The sequence below is a fragment of the Narcine bancroftii genome, chromosome 6, assembly GCF_036971445.1.
Source record: "Narcine bancroftii isolate sNarBan1 chromosome 6, sNarBan1.hap1, whole genome shotgun sequence".
Taxonomy (NCBI): Eukaryota; Metazoa; Chordata; class Chondrichthyes; order Torpediniformes; family Narcinidae; genus Narcine; species Narcine bancroftii.
Genome location: NC_091474.1, coordinates 126,206,964 through 126,223,987, shown reverse-complemented (window position 1 = coordinate 126,223,987; position 17,024 = coordinate 126,206,964). Strand labels below are relative to the sequence as shown.

General features: G+C 38.9%; 1 protein-coding gene across 5 annotated transcripts in view; it reads left to right on the top strand.

The window, feature by feature from the left end:
- eloal (elongin A, like) overlaps positions 1–17,024 on the top strand; it is a 213,177-nt gene that overhangs the window by 83,451 nt on the left and 112,702 nt on the right. For all 5 annotated transcript variants that reach the window (XM_069885986.1, XM_069885985.1, XM_069885983.1 and 2 more), the window contains exon 3: positions 12,797–12,909. In XM_069885986.1, coding sequence (XP_069742087.1) covers positions 12,797–12,909 — 113 coding nt within the window. The remainder of the gene's footprint in view (positions 1–12,796; positions 12,910–17,024) is intronic.

Sequence of the window (17,024 nt, the reverse complement as noted above, 5' to 3'; positions counted from 1 at the left end):
GGACCCCAAAAACCAGCAGCAATAGATATGCACCACAACACAGGGTGTTTTTAAATTATATTTGAACAAGAAAACAGAATTAAACTTGTTAGTTAACCTACCTAACCTACTTAATTTCCGCCCCCCCCCCCCATACTAAGCGCAGGTGTGTGTAATCTATATTTAAGATTAGAAAAGTTCTTTGGATCACAGTCCAATCTCACTGGTTGCAGGCAATTCTTGTACTGTGCACAGAAGTTAGCATTAACAAAGTTCACCAGTCTTTGGTGCTTAACAGACAAATTGTTACCACTCAGGAGGGTTCTTGCTAGTTTTCAGAGAGAGATTCCTTTTGTTCCAGGACATCCGCACCTGATTCCTTTCCAATCATTCTTGCTGATGAAACTTTCCCCCCTTCAGGGTTCTCCAGATGATCCTCTTTCTTTCAGGTCACTTCAGACAGCTAGTCTTCTCCTTTGACCAGATAGCCTTCCAAATGTTTGCCAGCTTTGTCCTTCTGGAACTGATTTCTGTCTCCTCTCTCTCTGTTTCACATCCTCCCTCTCTGAGAGCAAAACTTTTCTGTCCCTGCCTGCAAAAATCATATGCTCTCCCAGGCAAGCTGCTGCAGTTGCTACTTAGTTACACTTTTGCAAAAAGCACTCTGCAAAAGTCTTGCAAAAATTCTGTGTTTTAAAATGTGTGTGTGCAAACTGCTCTAGCAATTCCTCCCAAGCCACCTCAAAATACTCTGTCGCACTGGGTACTCTTGCAGAGCGACTCACTCCCTAATAGCCCATATCCCTTCCATAATCTGCAAGGCACAAGTTGAATGTGGTGAAATATGGGCCACCTGATTGGATGGTTGGATGAGAAACCAGGCTGAAGAGACCCTACACTGTCCAGGACAAAGAAGCTCATTTGACTAGGCCCATCATGCACCACCTTAAACATTCATTCCCTTCTCTTCTGTGCACCACCTGCAAAAAAACCCACTGCTGTTAGCACTTTCCAATCTCCAGAGATCCTTGCAGGAAGACTGTTGGCACAAGGGAAAACCACAGAGTCCAGGCAATTCCTGATTTGAATGTAGTTAAGTGGGAAAGTTTGCAGATGCTGTGATTGTGGTGAAATACTCAAAGGTGCTGGAGAAACTCAGCAGATCGTGCAACATCTATAGAAAGTAAAGGGTGACCTGAACACATCCTGCCTTGGATGTCTTTTTTGTATTACCATCTTTCCTTCACGGTCTCCAGATCCTATCTAACAACACTGGACAGCAGAAGGACTGCAGTGGCTCAAGAATGAGGCCTCCAAATGGTAATTTGGGATGGGTAATCAATATCAAGTTCAAGTTTATAGTCTCTGGGGAAACCAAATGCAGTGATGGTTTGATTTGTGAGCAGTTCAGCTTGGCATTTTAAACATATCACTGCAAGTAAGACTCCGACCAGAAGTGCAGAGTTATAGAGAGAGTTCAGTTGATAGAGGAAAGGCAGCATATTTACTTGTGATGTTCACTCAGGAGGCTGACTACAGCAGAAACTATCCTTGAATCTGGTGGTATGATAAGATATCACACTTGTAAATCTTTTTCCTGACAGGAAGGGGACAAAGAGAGTGTCGTCAGGGTGGGATGAATTTTTCAATATGTTGGCTGCTTTTCAAAGGCAGCTGAAGATATTGATGGAGTTGATGGAAGGGAGTGTGTGATGGTCTGAGCTATGTTTACAACCCTCTGCAGTTTCTTGCTGCCTTGGGCAGAACAATTCCTATCCTAAGCAGAGATGCAGCCTGACAGAATATTTTTAATGGTGCATCAGCTGATGTTAGGGAATTTGGATGACATCCCAAATTTCCTCCAGCGTCTGATGAAGTAAAGGTTCTGGTGCACTTTCTTGGTCATTGCGTTGACATGAGTGAATGTTGGTCTTCACATCCCTGAAGTTGTGTTTTATATTTAAATAGCCTGTTTTAAAACTGCTCAACTCCTCTCAATTAAGTCAAACAGATGATCTATAAGCAGCCCCAAAACATGTCAGATTAAAGACTTCATTTGCTCAGTTGAGATAATTAACAGAAAAAGGGCACAAGGGGTGACGGTGCTTAATGAGGGTGGCATATCTTCAAAAAGATTTGTAATCTATGCAAGACTTCATCCAACGTATAATGGATGGAAAAGCACTGCTCACATTTAAGCATGCATATAGCATTGTACAACAGATTGCGGAAGTTTGTAACAGTTTACTTTAAGGTTTTTACAATGTTTACTTCCTTCAGTAAGTATTGACAAGAGCCTTTTGAACTTCCTCTTGCTAACAATTCTGGCTGATACTGGGTGAGTGTTCTCTGGGTCAAGCACAGACTCTGACCACATACGCAGTGCCTCCTTTCACTGATGGCTCATCTGCTGTTGAAAGCCTCACTGGGTAGTACACACTGTGGACTGAATGTACTGATAGTAAAGAGAATGAATATAGAGACAGTGGGCAGTAACTTCATGATTCAAAGACATTTTCTCAGAGCTACACCCTGTTTTCTTTCTTGGTATATAATTAGGTATTTTGTTGTGTTAGAAATGTAATTTGGGTTTTGTGCCCTGTCTTGCGTAATGTTACCCACAGCTGGGGCTGTGATGAAGATTCTGGGCAAATTCTGAAAATTCCAGTGGTATTTTTTGCAACACTGGAGACTTTGAAGGTGATTCACATCAGAGGTGATTTTCTAATCAGGTATGACTCCTTACTGAGGGGGGCATGACAAGATGGCGTAGAAGGAAGACGTGTATTCCACCTTTCCCCAGCTGGATTATTAAATACCCGGTTTTAAAAAAGCATAAAAGTGGTTAAAAATAATATTTACAGTTGTTTAGATGCCATCATAAATCACTGTTATTTAATGTGAAAAAATTTAAACCTCCACTTCAGAAAAAAAATACCATACAAAAGTGCGGAAGAATTGAGGCCTAACTGCACAGGTGAATCCACGAAATCATCGTTGGGAGTCTCCAAGCCTCCGAGGACTTCAGCCTGTTCGAGTTTGACCTCGGCGTCAATCCTGCCTCCGCAAGATGGCACCAACACTTAGGTGAGCTCGGCCGTTGCCGACCTGCGTTCCCGTGAAGCCATGCGCACGGGTGGCACAGCTGACAAGGGGACCCGTGAACCTGCGACCTCACTGGGTGGCCCGGGGGTGCGCAGTGTAGCATTAGAGGATGCTCCTGTGTGTCTGGCGGCTTTGCCTGGCTCGCGTGGGACATCCCGGGTCCAAGAATTGCTGGATAAAGTATGGGCTGTGGGGGAGCCCAAACGCTGATGTCCCGAAGAGGTCGGGGTGTCGGTGTTGGGTGTCCAGACCCGCAGCCATTCAGCTAAAGGATCTACGATGACTGAGGAAGAAGAGGAACATACCTTATTGGAATTTGTCCAGGAGGAGGAGCCTGTAGTTAAAGGAGGCAGATCTCAAAATGTGGAGGTAGAATCTGGAATGGATTCAGTGTTTACTGTTTTGGAAGAGATTGCTTGTCAAATGCTCAATATGTCAAAACAAATATCAACATATGTGAATCAAGGATTTATGGAGATGAAAATAAAAAATGAATACCCTGTGTGATGAAATGTCAACTGTGAAACAGGAAATTATTGTAGTTGAGAGTGATATTAATAGATGTATAAAATCAGTTGATACTGTACAAGATAATTATAAGAAAATTGAAACAGTCTTTTCTGAGTGTCAAAATCAGGTGGAATGTAATAGAGAAAAAATGGAAAAAGTGGAAGGTTCTTTTGTAGATTGGGGGATTCAAAAAAGAGATTTCTTGAAGAAGATTGATTCGTTGGAAAATCAAAGCCAAAGAAATAATGTGAAAATAGTTGGTCTTCCAGAGGACATTGAAGGTTCCGATCCTATAATTTTTTTTAAGCATTGGATCCCAGAGGTGCTGGGTAAAGAGTTTTTTTTTTCCTGAAGGCTTGGAATTGGATCAGGCTCATAGAGCTCTGAGAAGAATACCATTTCCAGGACCAACACTGAGAGCAGTCTTGGTTCGCTGTTTAAAATACCAAGATAGAGAAATGATTCTATATATGGCGGTACAGAAAGTATGGCAGAATCAGTCTCCATTAATGGTTCAAAATAACTTTTTTTATGCCGATTTGAGCCAAGAGGTTATTGGAAGATGACGAGAATTTAATATGGCTAAAGATGTTTTGTGGCGAAAAGGCTATAAGTTTGCTTTTGATTATCTTGCAATTTTGAAGGTTTTTTATGGAAACTTTCAATCTCAATTCTTTGAGAATGATCATGATGCTTTGGTTTTTGTTAATTCTTTGCCGGAACTGAGAAGAAATGGGTGCTCTCCTCTGTTGACTCCTAAGAGGAGGGGAAATGGAAATGGACATGGGTATGGAAAGAAACAAGAGTTGACACAAAGTCTTCTTGATGGTGAAGATCCGGAGCAGTCGTTGGGCATGGAATCATTGGGCTGAATATATGGACTATATTTTATTGTGTTTAATTAAATAATAAATAGGTATCTGGCGGGGGGGGGGGGCGGCGGGTGGTGTGAATGACACTGAAAACTTTGAAAGTCATCTACCGCTAATGGGTTTACCACACCCAGAAATTTTAGGGTATTACTATCTTTGGGTGTTTTTTTTTGTGTTTTTCTGTTATTTTAAAAAAAAACTTTGAGGGTTTTTTTTTTGAAGAATTATAGAGGGGAGCATTATTTTATAGTGTGTAAATATATTAGTAGTTAAAAAAGATGCCTAAATTGAATTTGGCAACTTTTAATGTTCAGGGATTAAATAATCCAATTAAGAGAAAGAGAATATTGGCTTGTATTTAAAAAAAAAAAAAAATGGAATTTGATATTGCTTTTTTTTAACAAGAAACACATTTGACTGAAAAAACATTTGAAGTTGACAAGATTGGGTTGGTCATGTTTTTTCTTTTACTTCTAAGGCAAGAGGAGTGGTGATTTTTATTCATAAAAATTTGCCATTTGAATTGGAATCTTCAAAGGGGTATGCTGATAGAGTATTAAGAGTGAACTGTAAATTTTTTGCTGAATCTTGGACTTTGCGAAATCTTTATGCCCCTAATATAGATGATGGGCAGTTTATTTCCGAAGCTTTTTTTTTACTGTTACCTCAAGCTAATGAAAATGTCTTAGTTGGTGGTGATTTTAATTGTGTTCTGGACCCTTTATTGGACAGAAATCCAAAAAAGTATAAGGAAATCAAAGATGGCAATACAAATTAATGCGTTAATGAAAGATTTAAATTTGGTAGATATTTGGAGAAAAGTTAATCCTATAGAGAAAGATTTCTCTTTTTATTCTTCACGACATGATTCGTTTTCTAGAATTGATTTATTTTTGGTAGAGTATTACGAGCTGAATATAAAAGTAGAGTTATATTAGATCATTCATTATTACTTTTTTCTTGTGAAAGTTCAAAGGTAGTACATCCGTCATTTAGATGGAGATTTAACACAGTGTTATTGAAAAAACCAGAGTTTGTTACTTATGTTAAAGGGCATATTTCTTTATTTTTGACGAGAATGTTAATTATGTGGATATGTGGAATGTTAATTATTTGTAATATGGGATGCTTTAAAAGCTTATTTGAGGGGGAAGATTATTAGTTATTCTATGAAAGTTAAGAAAAAATATATGGCAGAAAGTTTAGTTAGAAAATAAGATTGCTGAGTTAGAGAAATATTTTCAGAAAGGTGTAACAGAAGATTAAAAAAAAAAAAAAAAGTCGCATTAGCAAGGTTGAAATTACGTTATAATACTTCATAAACTTATCAGTTTGAGCACTTAATTAAGCAATCTAAACAACGTTATTATGAGTTGGGGGAAAGAGCTCATAAGGTACTTGCTTGGCAATTGAAAGCTGAACAGACATCTCGGACTATTAATGCTGTTAAGAAGAATTCAAAAGTTACTTATAAACCTCAGGAACTTAATGACCAGTTTTATTCATTTTATTTGAAATTATATACTTCTGAGAGGAAACTGGATAATGGTTCTTTTTGACTCTTATTTAAATTAAAGTTACCGTTATTAGATGGAAATGATGTTCAGGAATTGGAATCTCCATTTATGAATTTTGAAATTAAGGAAGCTATTCAGGAAATGCCTAATGGAAAGTCCCCAGAGGATGATGGATTCCCTGTGGAATTTTATAAACTTTTCTATGATGATTTTTCTAATGTATTTGGATAAGTGTTGAATCAAGTTACTGAAGATCAGAAGTTACCAGAATCATGTTCAAGTGCTTTAATAACTGTCATTCCAAAAAAAGATGGAGTTCCATTAAAAGTGTCTTCATATAGGCCTATTTCTTTATTAAATGTAGATTATAAAATTATAGCAAAAGTATTAGCTAGTATTTCCCAAATTGGTACATATTGATCAAACAGGTTTTATTAAGAATAGAAATTCATCAGACAATATATTTCAATTAATTACTTTGGTCAACTCGTATCAAAAGCAACCTAACTATCCTATGGTGGTTGCATTAGATGCAGAAAAAGCTTTTGATAGGGTTGAGTGGGATTTTTTTATTCAAAGTGTTAAAGAAATTTAAATTTGGCCCTTTTTTTATTGGTTGGGTTAAGGCTTTACATAAGAACCCGATTGCTAGGGTGGGACAAATGGACAGATTTCTTCACCATTTAAATTAACTCATTCAACTCGACAGGGTTGACCATTGTCACCAGGCTTATTTGCAATGGTTATTAAACCATAAGCTCAGGCTACTAGACAAAATGAAGAAATTAAAGGGATGAGGGTTAAGAATGAAGAATATAAAATTAACTTTTTTGCAGATGATGTGTTGGTATACTTGACGGAACTGGAATGGTCGTTGAAACAATTGCAAGAGTGTTTGTTGAAATTTGGAGAATTATCGGAATATAAAGTTAATTGAGCTAAAAGTGAAATTTTACCAGTTGGAGTGGGAGATTATTCTGAATTTAAAACTATTACAAAATTAAGGTGGACAAATAAAATTAAATATTTAGGTGTGTTTATGGATACAAATTATCAATCATTATATCAATTAAATTATGTACCGATATTAAGATGGATTAAAGCACATTTGATTAAATGGAAAGATCTTCCATTAACTTTGATTGGTCGGGTTAATTGTATTAAAATGAATATTTTTGCTTGAATTCAATATTTCAGTCAATACCTTGTTTACTTTCTAAGAGCTGTTTTCAAGATTTGAATAAAGCAGTGCGAGAGTTTTTATGGAAAGGTAAATTAGCTCGAGTGGCATTGCATAGACTTACATGGAAGTATACAGTGGGCGGACTACAATTACCACATTTTCAAAATTATTATGAAGCGGCCCAGTTGAAGTTTGTTAGTAGATTGATGGATTTAGATCAGCCTCCTAGCTGGGCTAAAGTGGAGATAGCGTGTATTCCAAGGGTTGAGATACATGAATTTATATTTTGTTGGAATTTGATTTTGTTACAGCATTATGATATGTCAATATTGAAACATTTGTTAAAGATTTGGATTTTAAAAAACAGGCTGTTAGGGTCAAAAGATAAATTATCAATTTTAACTCCATTGTATAATAATCAGCTTATTTCTTTTTTAATGTTTAATAATCATTTAAAGATTTGGGATTCTAAAGGTATAAAGACAATACAAGATTGTTTTGTCGAGGGGCAATTTCTTTCTTTTAATCAATTGAGAGAAAGATTTGATATACCTGTAAATTCTTTGTTTGCATATTATCAACTTGGAGCTTTGATAAAAGATAATTATGGTAGAGAGATGATTTTACCTACTTTATTAAGATTTGAATCTTTGGTTTCCTCTATACCAAAAAAGGGTTATATTATTTCAGTTATGTGTAATTTGTTACAAGATAGGATGGATAAGTCAGATTGGGAGAAATGGGAGAGTGATTTAGTATTTATTTTTCCCGGTGATGATTGGGCGAATATGTGTCAGGACAATGTAATTAAATTGATTAATGTAAGATATGGAATGGTTAATTATAATTTTTTACATCAATTATATTTGATCCCGGAAAAGCTTAAAAAAAATATGGGTTTAGTAATTCGGATTCTTGTTTTAGATGTGGCTCATGTATTGAAACTTTTCTACATGCCGTTTGGACTTGTGTTAAAGTTCAATCATTTTGGCAAGGAATTAAAGTAGTTTTGGAAAAATTATATAATTTTATATTACCGTTAGATCCAACAATATTTTTGTTGGGAAATTTGTTAAGGGGAATGGGATTGGACACCCACCCACACATAAATATATATTTTGTACGTTTGGTGTCATCAGTAGCGCATAAATGTGTTGCTAGTACTTGGAAAGATGATACTGAGATTAATATATCACATTGGCACAATGAATTGAAAGTATGTATTTATGGAAAAAATTACTTATAATTTACATGATCATTATTCTTCTTTTGTTAGTAAGTGGTCTCCGTATTTGAAATATATGCATTTAAATATACTTTGAAATGTTATTATCATTTGTAATATTTTCTTTTTATATTTATATATATATATATACACATACACGCACATATATACACATACACGCACATATATACACATACACGCACATATATATATACACATATATATACACACACACACATATATATATATACATATATACACACATATATATACATATATACACACATATATATACATATATACACACATATATATACATATATACACACACATATATATACATATACACACACACATATATATACATATATACACACATATATATATACATATATACACACATATATATATACATATATACACACATATATATATACATATATACACACATATATATATACATATATACACACACATGCATATATCATACACACACACATATATATACACACACACACATACATATACACACACACACACATATACACACACCCACACATATACACACACCCACACATATACACACACCCACACATATACACACACCCACACATATACACACACCCACACATATACACACACCCACACATATACACACACCCACACATATACACACACCCACCCACCCATACACCCACCCACCCATACACCCACCCACCCACACATATACACACACCCACCCACCCATACACCCACCCACCCACACATAAATATATATTTTTTTAATTTATTTTTTAAATTATTTGCTCCCCTGAAGGGAGTTGGCTGAAGGGGTGGGAAGATGGAGGTGGGTGTTAATGTAAAATATATTTTTTTGATTATTTCTATACTGTATGTTATGTTTTTTCTATCTTTTATGACTCTTTACCAACTGCTGACCTCCACTGTGAATGGTGTGTTTTGCATAATAACCTTATTTTATGTTCTCTAGTTTGAACATTATTTAATTATATCGAATTTTAAAAGATTCTGTAGTACTATTTGCAAAATTCCCAAGACCAGACATTCCCAAGACATACAGCACAGTAACAGGCCATTTCAGCCCATGAGTTCATGCCGCCCAATTTACAATCCTGGAACATCTTTGAATGGTGGGAGGAACCAGAGCCCCCAGAAAAAACCCACCCACTCATGGGGAGAACGTACAAACTCCATACAGACAGCGTGGGATTTGAATCCCGGTCTGATTCAGATCACTGGCGCTGTAAAGATGTTGCACTAACCGCTATGACAACCGTGTTGGTGAATAAAGTCATTAATTACAAGATTAGGGAATGGATATTTAATACTGAAGTTCACAGGAACTTCTCACAGGTGATGACAAATCTCTGGAATTCTCTACTTAAGGGCATTCAAAGAAGAAGTAACATCTGTTTAAAAAAAAAAAAAAAGCAGGGAATTGAAATTTATTGTGATCTGGGCTAAATCACCCATGATCATATTGGTATTTTAAATTCAAAAATAAACTTTTTCATAAAATCTATGAGAAATAGAAAAACATTGACTGGCTTTCTTTACATTTGATGTTGCTCAGTCTATATAGTTGTGGGATAAACATACAGAAATGCTGGAGGAACTCCGCTGGTCTCACAGTGTCCATAGGAGGTAAAGGTATATTACTGATGTTTCAGGTCTGAGGGCTTCTTCAAGGCATAAGCAAAAAACAGGAAGGCATCTCCCAACTATATATTCATAGTTCTGCACGTTTATCGTAACAGCTCATTCTATGCATCCTTGCCTCTCTTGTTGCTTCCTGGGATGATGCAAAATTCATGCGTTTGAGAGGCTTTTTTACAAGATTTAGCATCTCAATGTTGAGTGGCTGCAGGATCTTATTTCCAGAGCCCTTCCCCACAAAAGCCTCCATGCACCCCTCAGCTCCTACGTCTTGCAATGTGCCAATTGGCCGCATTTCCTCACCTATGCCTCATATCACTGGAAGACTAACTGGTATGGAGAGATCAAAGCATTCTTTCACCAAGTTGATTATCTTTCAGCAGCAGCACTTGATGCTTTTCTCCCACTTAAATGACAGGGCAGGTTTGATGGGTCAACTAACCTGTTTACACTTTCTAATATCCTTGATGTTATTATGCCGAAAGCAAGGGGGGGAGCATCCTTCTTATTCTATTGCATCTCATTAAACTTGTCCGAATGGATGGCAGTTTTATTTTTATTCCTGCTTTGTTAGTTGACTTCAATCGTGCAGATTAGGACATAAACATAGTCACAGAGGAAGCCGAAATGATTCAAGGGTCATGCTGCTGGCCTCTATTTAGGAGATTGGGAAAGGAAATGGAGGTTGGAATACAGTGTAGAGAGATATATGATCATGCACTTTTGTAGAAGGAATAAAAGTGTAGACTATTTTCTAAATGGGAAACAAGTTCTAAAATCAGAGACGTAGAGGGACTTGGGAGTCCTCGTTCAAGATTCGCTACAGGTTAACTTGCAAGTAGAATTGGTATTGATGAATGCTAGCATTGGATTTTTGTTCTTTTTAAGAGGGATGGAATATAAATGCAGGGATGTAATGTTGAGGCTTTATAAGGGATTGGTCATACTGTACTTGGAGTATTGTAAGCAGTTTTGGGCTCCAGAAAATGAGAATGATCTCTGGAATGAAATGGTTATTGTATGAGGAGCATTTGATGGCTTTGGGTCTGTACTGCTGGAGTTTCGAAGGATGACTGGGGAATCTTATTGAAAGGACTGGATAGTGGATGTGGAGAGGGTGTTTCCACTGGTGAAGAACTTGAGACCAGAGGGTACAGCCTTGGAACACAACATAACCCTCTAGAACAGAATAAGAATTTCTTTACCCAGAGGGTGGTGAATCTATGCAATTCATTGCAGCAGACAGCTGTGGAGGCCAAGTCATTGGGTATATTCAAGACAGAGGTAAATAAGTTCTTGATTAGGAAAGGAATCCAGAGTTTTGGGGATAAGATAGGAGAATGGGGTTGAAAAGAATAGTAAATCAGCCAAGATGAATGGAGGAACAGACTCGATGGGCTGTGTCTTAATAGTCTTGTAATCTCTTGGTGTGGGTGGGGGTGAGGGGAGAAATACATGCCTGGTTATTGGTAAGAGGAAGGTCTGACAAAATTGCCAGGTACTCTATGAATGAATGGTCAGTTGGTGAAGTTGTACTTTGAAAATTCTTTGCTTGCAGAGAGAACTAATCTTTCAAGTAATACCACAAGATACTTCGGAACAACAAAAGAATGGATTGAAAAGTACAGACTGTACACCTGCTGTGTATAGTTTATTGGGGATTTGAGGTCCATGTATCACTTTCAGGAAAGATGCTGATTGTTATAAAGGGTGCATTTATAAGCTGGCTAATCAGTGATGTTCATCAGCTAGAAGATCTGAATTGATTGACTTTAAAACTATCAAGTTGGCTTTACAAGATCTTAACAGTTTCAGAAATAGTTGTAACTTGTTTGTCACACTACAAAGAGGATGTTTAGCTTTTGGGGCAATCCCATCAATCACAATCCCTACTTTTTTCCTTTTGAATCTATTCTCACTTATGAGAGAAACTGCTCAGAGACCTTTTGAGAGATACTTGAGCAGACAGTGTATAGAGGATTACTGATCCAATCTAGATTGGCGTCATGGTCAGTGCAGACACAGTGGAACTACGAGTGGGATCCTGTGCTACACTAGTCTACGTTCCTCTGTTCATTGACAACTACCAGAGATCTACATCGGGAGCAAGTCAACTTGCTAACCCTCCAGTCTTTGAGAAAGCTGGGTTCCAGAATTGGGATAGAAGAGAAGTAAGATAATACTGATACAAAACATTGGCTCTGCCTTTTAATGTCCAATTTCACTTTGTGCTGGGGGAACTCCAGGCTGAGCCGCATCAATGGGAAAGAAGAATGGTCAATGTTTTGGGCTGGAGCCCTTTACCAAGACTGAGAATGCAGAGGGAGATGGCCAGTATAATGAGGACTGTGTGGGAGGGGGTGAAGAAGAGTTCTTTAACTTGTGGTCAGTGTGGATATGATGGGCTGAATGGTCTGTGTCCCTACTGTACAACTCTAACTGTTGCCCATGTGTACTTAAAGATTTTTTTTCTTGCAGCATGTCAAAACAATTAGGAATTTTATTTTTGAGTTTTCTTGCCACTAAATTTGAAGAATACATAAAAATGTTTCAGAGCTTTCGGGAGATGTGTGCTGGAATTAAATAAAAATGTGAGCTAATGCATGTGAAAGGGATTTCCAAATGTATCATTTATGGGCCAAAAATGTGGGTTCAACTTCAATATGAAACACAAAAGGATGTTTTTTTTTTTTACCCCACATTGAACTATTGCACATTTGTTTTGCAGGAAACCGGAATAGGAAAAACAGTAAATGGATTCAGGAAAAATAAAGATGTTGGTGAAATAGCTAAAGAGTTAGTATTCCAGTGGAAAAAATTAATACCTCAACAGCCATCCAGGTAGGTATTCGGCTAGAACTTGTAGATGGGGCTGTACACTCAGCATTGCTCCTCAAATTCAAGTTTTTTTTCAGATTGTACATGTACAAACCAGAGATGATCCTTTGTATAGACTTCTTGGCTGATGGTTTTCAGTTACTATACCACACAATGAGCTCTCAGTTATGCTCCTGTACATTGTTAAGATGGGAGCTGGTAGCTTTGCCCTCCTCAACCTCCATAGGAAATATAGGCGTTGCTGCACCTTCCTGATGAACATGATGTTACGAGTCCAGGATATGTTATCCTTTACATGCCCACCAAGGAACTCTATATTCTTCACTCTCTCTATGATGGAATCGAGCACAAATGATAAGTTCTTGGATTGTTCTGTGATTGGGTGATTCTGCCACTATTAATTTGAAAGCTATAACAATGCAAAATATACTTATGGTAAAAAGCAGTTACAGAAATGTGACAGGTTCAAATTGTGGTAGGGCTTCCCATTATATCTGAAATAGACACCAGAACTGATGCCAGCTGGTTCCATTTATCAATGAGAGATTTTGTTTGGCAGGAGACAGTGACTGAAAGTTAATGCTCTGGCGTAGACCTCTTCAGTCTAATGAGGCATAAAGGTGCAGCTTACTTGATTTGAATGCCATTTGAGAAATCGGTAAATCAGGTGCTAACAATTTCCTTCAGGAGGAATGTGCCAACTATAATTGTGCAATTTAAAAAGATATATAGCATGGTAGAAGTTCCTTCTGACCCATTACACCCAGTTAACTTCCCAACCCTGAACATTTTTGGAGGGTGGAAGAAACTGGAGTATGTGGTCATGAGGAGAACATACAAACTCCTGGCAGACAGCGACGAATTCAAGCCTAGGTCACTGGTGCTGTAACAGAGCTGTGCAAACCGTTTCACTAAATGGTCTTCGATTTCAAGGTTGGGTGGAACTTTTGGTGAAGCAGACACCAAGATTTTCCATGGCAGTCGCCTGATCTCCATTCTCTCATTTTCCAAGATTTGGCTCATGCATGCCTACTTGTAAAATTCATAGAAAGATTGAATGTGTGATTGCAGCACATTTTAATTGCATTTTGGTTCTAGAATGAAGATGTTTCATACTTAGGGAGACTCTGGGGTTTACTTATTTTTATTTTGTTCCTTAGTACCTAAATCAGGATTTTATTTAAAAACCAAAAATCCAAAATTAGAAATACTATTTGAAGTTACCAGTTGGAAACTCAAAATTTACTTGGCAGATGGGCAACAAATGACTTTTTGTGGCACTTTTGCAATAACATCCAACACGAGTTTGATCAACAACACCTTGTCTTCCACCTGGACTTGTTTCAGTAGTAGCGGCTCACCAGAGGCTTAATTAAACTGGCTCGAGAGGTTCCGAGTGACATCGTGACGTCATTTGGATTTCACGGGGCTTTAAAAAGCTGCGCGTGACTGTTTCAGTAAATGACTTTTATTGAACTTCGACTCGACTACATCTGATCATTTTCTCATTTTTCATTTTGCACTGTGATACTGTTGATACATTGGTGACCTCGATGGTCCCAAATGGATTTTGGACCCAACCTGGCCAACGCAGCGGTTTCACTCAAACTGTCTGTCTTTTGGACGACTCAACCTCGTTTAGTTCGGGCAGGCTCAGGTGCAGTTCCACATTCACAAGATAGAAGTGGATGCCACTAGGTACTATCATGGGGTAAGCGCTCTCGATCAGGACAAAACCAGTCGAGAAGTGGATTTCCTTCAGGACCCACCAGATCTCAGCAAGTACAAAGCCATCCTTCTCCAGATTTAAGGTCTCTCATGGCCCGAGAGAGCTGCATGGCTCCTCCATATCGATGGACCGCGCCCCTTTGGAGATAATGAACAACATGTTGGCACTGGCAGACTTCCATAGGCCTTGTTTGCTCTTTGAACAGTTGTTTTTAGAGCATATGTCAGAAGACATCCGCCTCGTGTTGGCTGATGAGGACTTTGATTACTCTTGAACAGTGCAGACATTCTGTGGTGTGTGAAACAGCAAGGTGCAAGGCCCACAGAAATTAGTGCTGCATCACACCCAAAGGCCCAGGCTCCATGAGTACCAATGACGAGGGTGCATGTTCCCCTGGACAAGCGTGACTCCGTGACAACCACCCAATATTTTTACCATCAATACTAGGGTTCTGGAGCTCAATGCTGCCTATTTATTTTCCCCGGGAAACGCCAAGGCCAGTCATCGCTAGTGCCTGTGGTGGCTGGCCATCGTGACAGCCTACTCTACGTTTAGAACAAGCATTCCCAGCGCAAATTTCTAGTTGACTCGGGTGCGCAGGTAAGTATCCTTCCTCCTTCAGGGTTTGACATCTATACCAGGAGCGCAGGTCTAGCACTCACTTCAGTGAATAACCGTTCGACTTGTATGTACGTCACACAGACTATATCCCTGAAATTTGGTGACAATAAGGTCACATGGAAGTTCATTCTTGCTGCTGTGTCCCAGCCGTTGCTGGGTGCCGACTTCCTCAGAGCCCACTCACTGATGGTGGAGTTAAAAGGGCGTTGGTTGGTGAACACCACAATATTCCAGACTTTCTGCCTTGGAAAAGCCAAACTTCCTGCCAAACACTCGAACAGTGAATTCGCCAAACTTCTTGTGGAGCTTCCAGATGCTGTCACTCCCCAGTTCTCCACTGCCATACCCAAACATGGCGTCGCACACCACATCCTCACCCAAGGATCTCCTCTACATGCCCGAGCCCGACGCCTGCCACCTGACAAGTTGTGGCTTGCAAAACAAGAGTTCCGTAAAATGGAGGAACTTGGAATTATAAGCAAGTATGATAGCCCATGGACATCCCCACTACATATGGTGCCCAAAGCCACAGCAGGCTGGAGATTTTGCATGGATTACAGGCATCTCAATGATGCTACCACTGCAGACTGCTACCCTGTGCCCCATATACAGGATTTTATAGCTAATCTTCATGGGGTCAGGATATTTTCTAAAATTGACAGTGCATGTGTACCACCAAATATCTGTAAACCTGGAGGATGTGCCCAAGACCACCATCATAACATCATTCAGCCTCTTCAAATTTTTGATAATGCCTTTTGGACTTAAAAATGCTGCAAAACTTTTGTGTGACTGATAGATGCAGTGGGGTATGGCATGGATTTCCTTTTCGTATATTTGGACGACATACTTGTCACCAGCCACTCCCACAAAAAGCGTGTGTTTACTCTGCTACCCCCTACAGGAGTTCTGGCTAACCGTGAACCTTGCCGAGTGAAAATTTGGGCAGTCCTCTATAGAGTTCTTGGGACATCAGATCAGCAGTCGGCGTGTCATTCCATTGCTTGGTGGAAGCCATCCTCAAATTCACGGGGTCCGATACCACCAAAGGACTCCAGGAATTTGTGGGATTGGTCAATTTCTGTCGTCACTTTCTACCCTCTGCAACTCATATTATGAAACCCCACTTCGACCTCATGTCCAGCGGTGCTGAAGAACTCGAGTGGACAAAGGAGATGAAAGTAGCATTCAAGCAGACCAAAGGCATCCTAGCGAAGGCAACATTGCTGGTCCATTCACAAATGGATGCACCATCTGCCTTGAATGATAGACATGTCTGACGTGGCATCAGGCGGGTCTTGAACAGTACATCAATGGACAATGCATTTTTTAGTAGGGCTCTCTGGAAACTAAACACAACACGTTCGATAGGGAAGTGCTGGTACTATACCTAGTGGTCAGAAGCTTGTGCTTTTTTTTTGGAAGGCAGGGACTTCATGGTTTTTACTGACCACAAACTGTAAATGTTTGCCTTCACAAAGGCATTAGATCCCTGGTCAGCCACCCAGCAATGCCACCTATCTTGAGTATCCAAGTTTTCAACCAGGATTAAATATTTTCAGTAAGAGTAATGTGGTGGCTGATGCTCTGTCGCACTCCTTCATTCAAGTAGTACATGCCCTCCAGGAATAGACTACTTGGCACTCGTTAAAGCTCAACACTAGGATGAGGAACTGTTGTCACGGGCCCGTAACTCAAGGATGTAGCCTTTGGGCCATAAGATACCACTCTCCTGTGCGGTTTCCACAGGTCAGCCTTGCCTTATCAT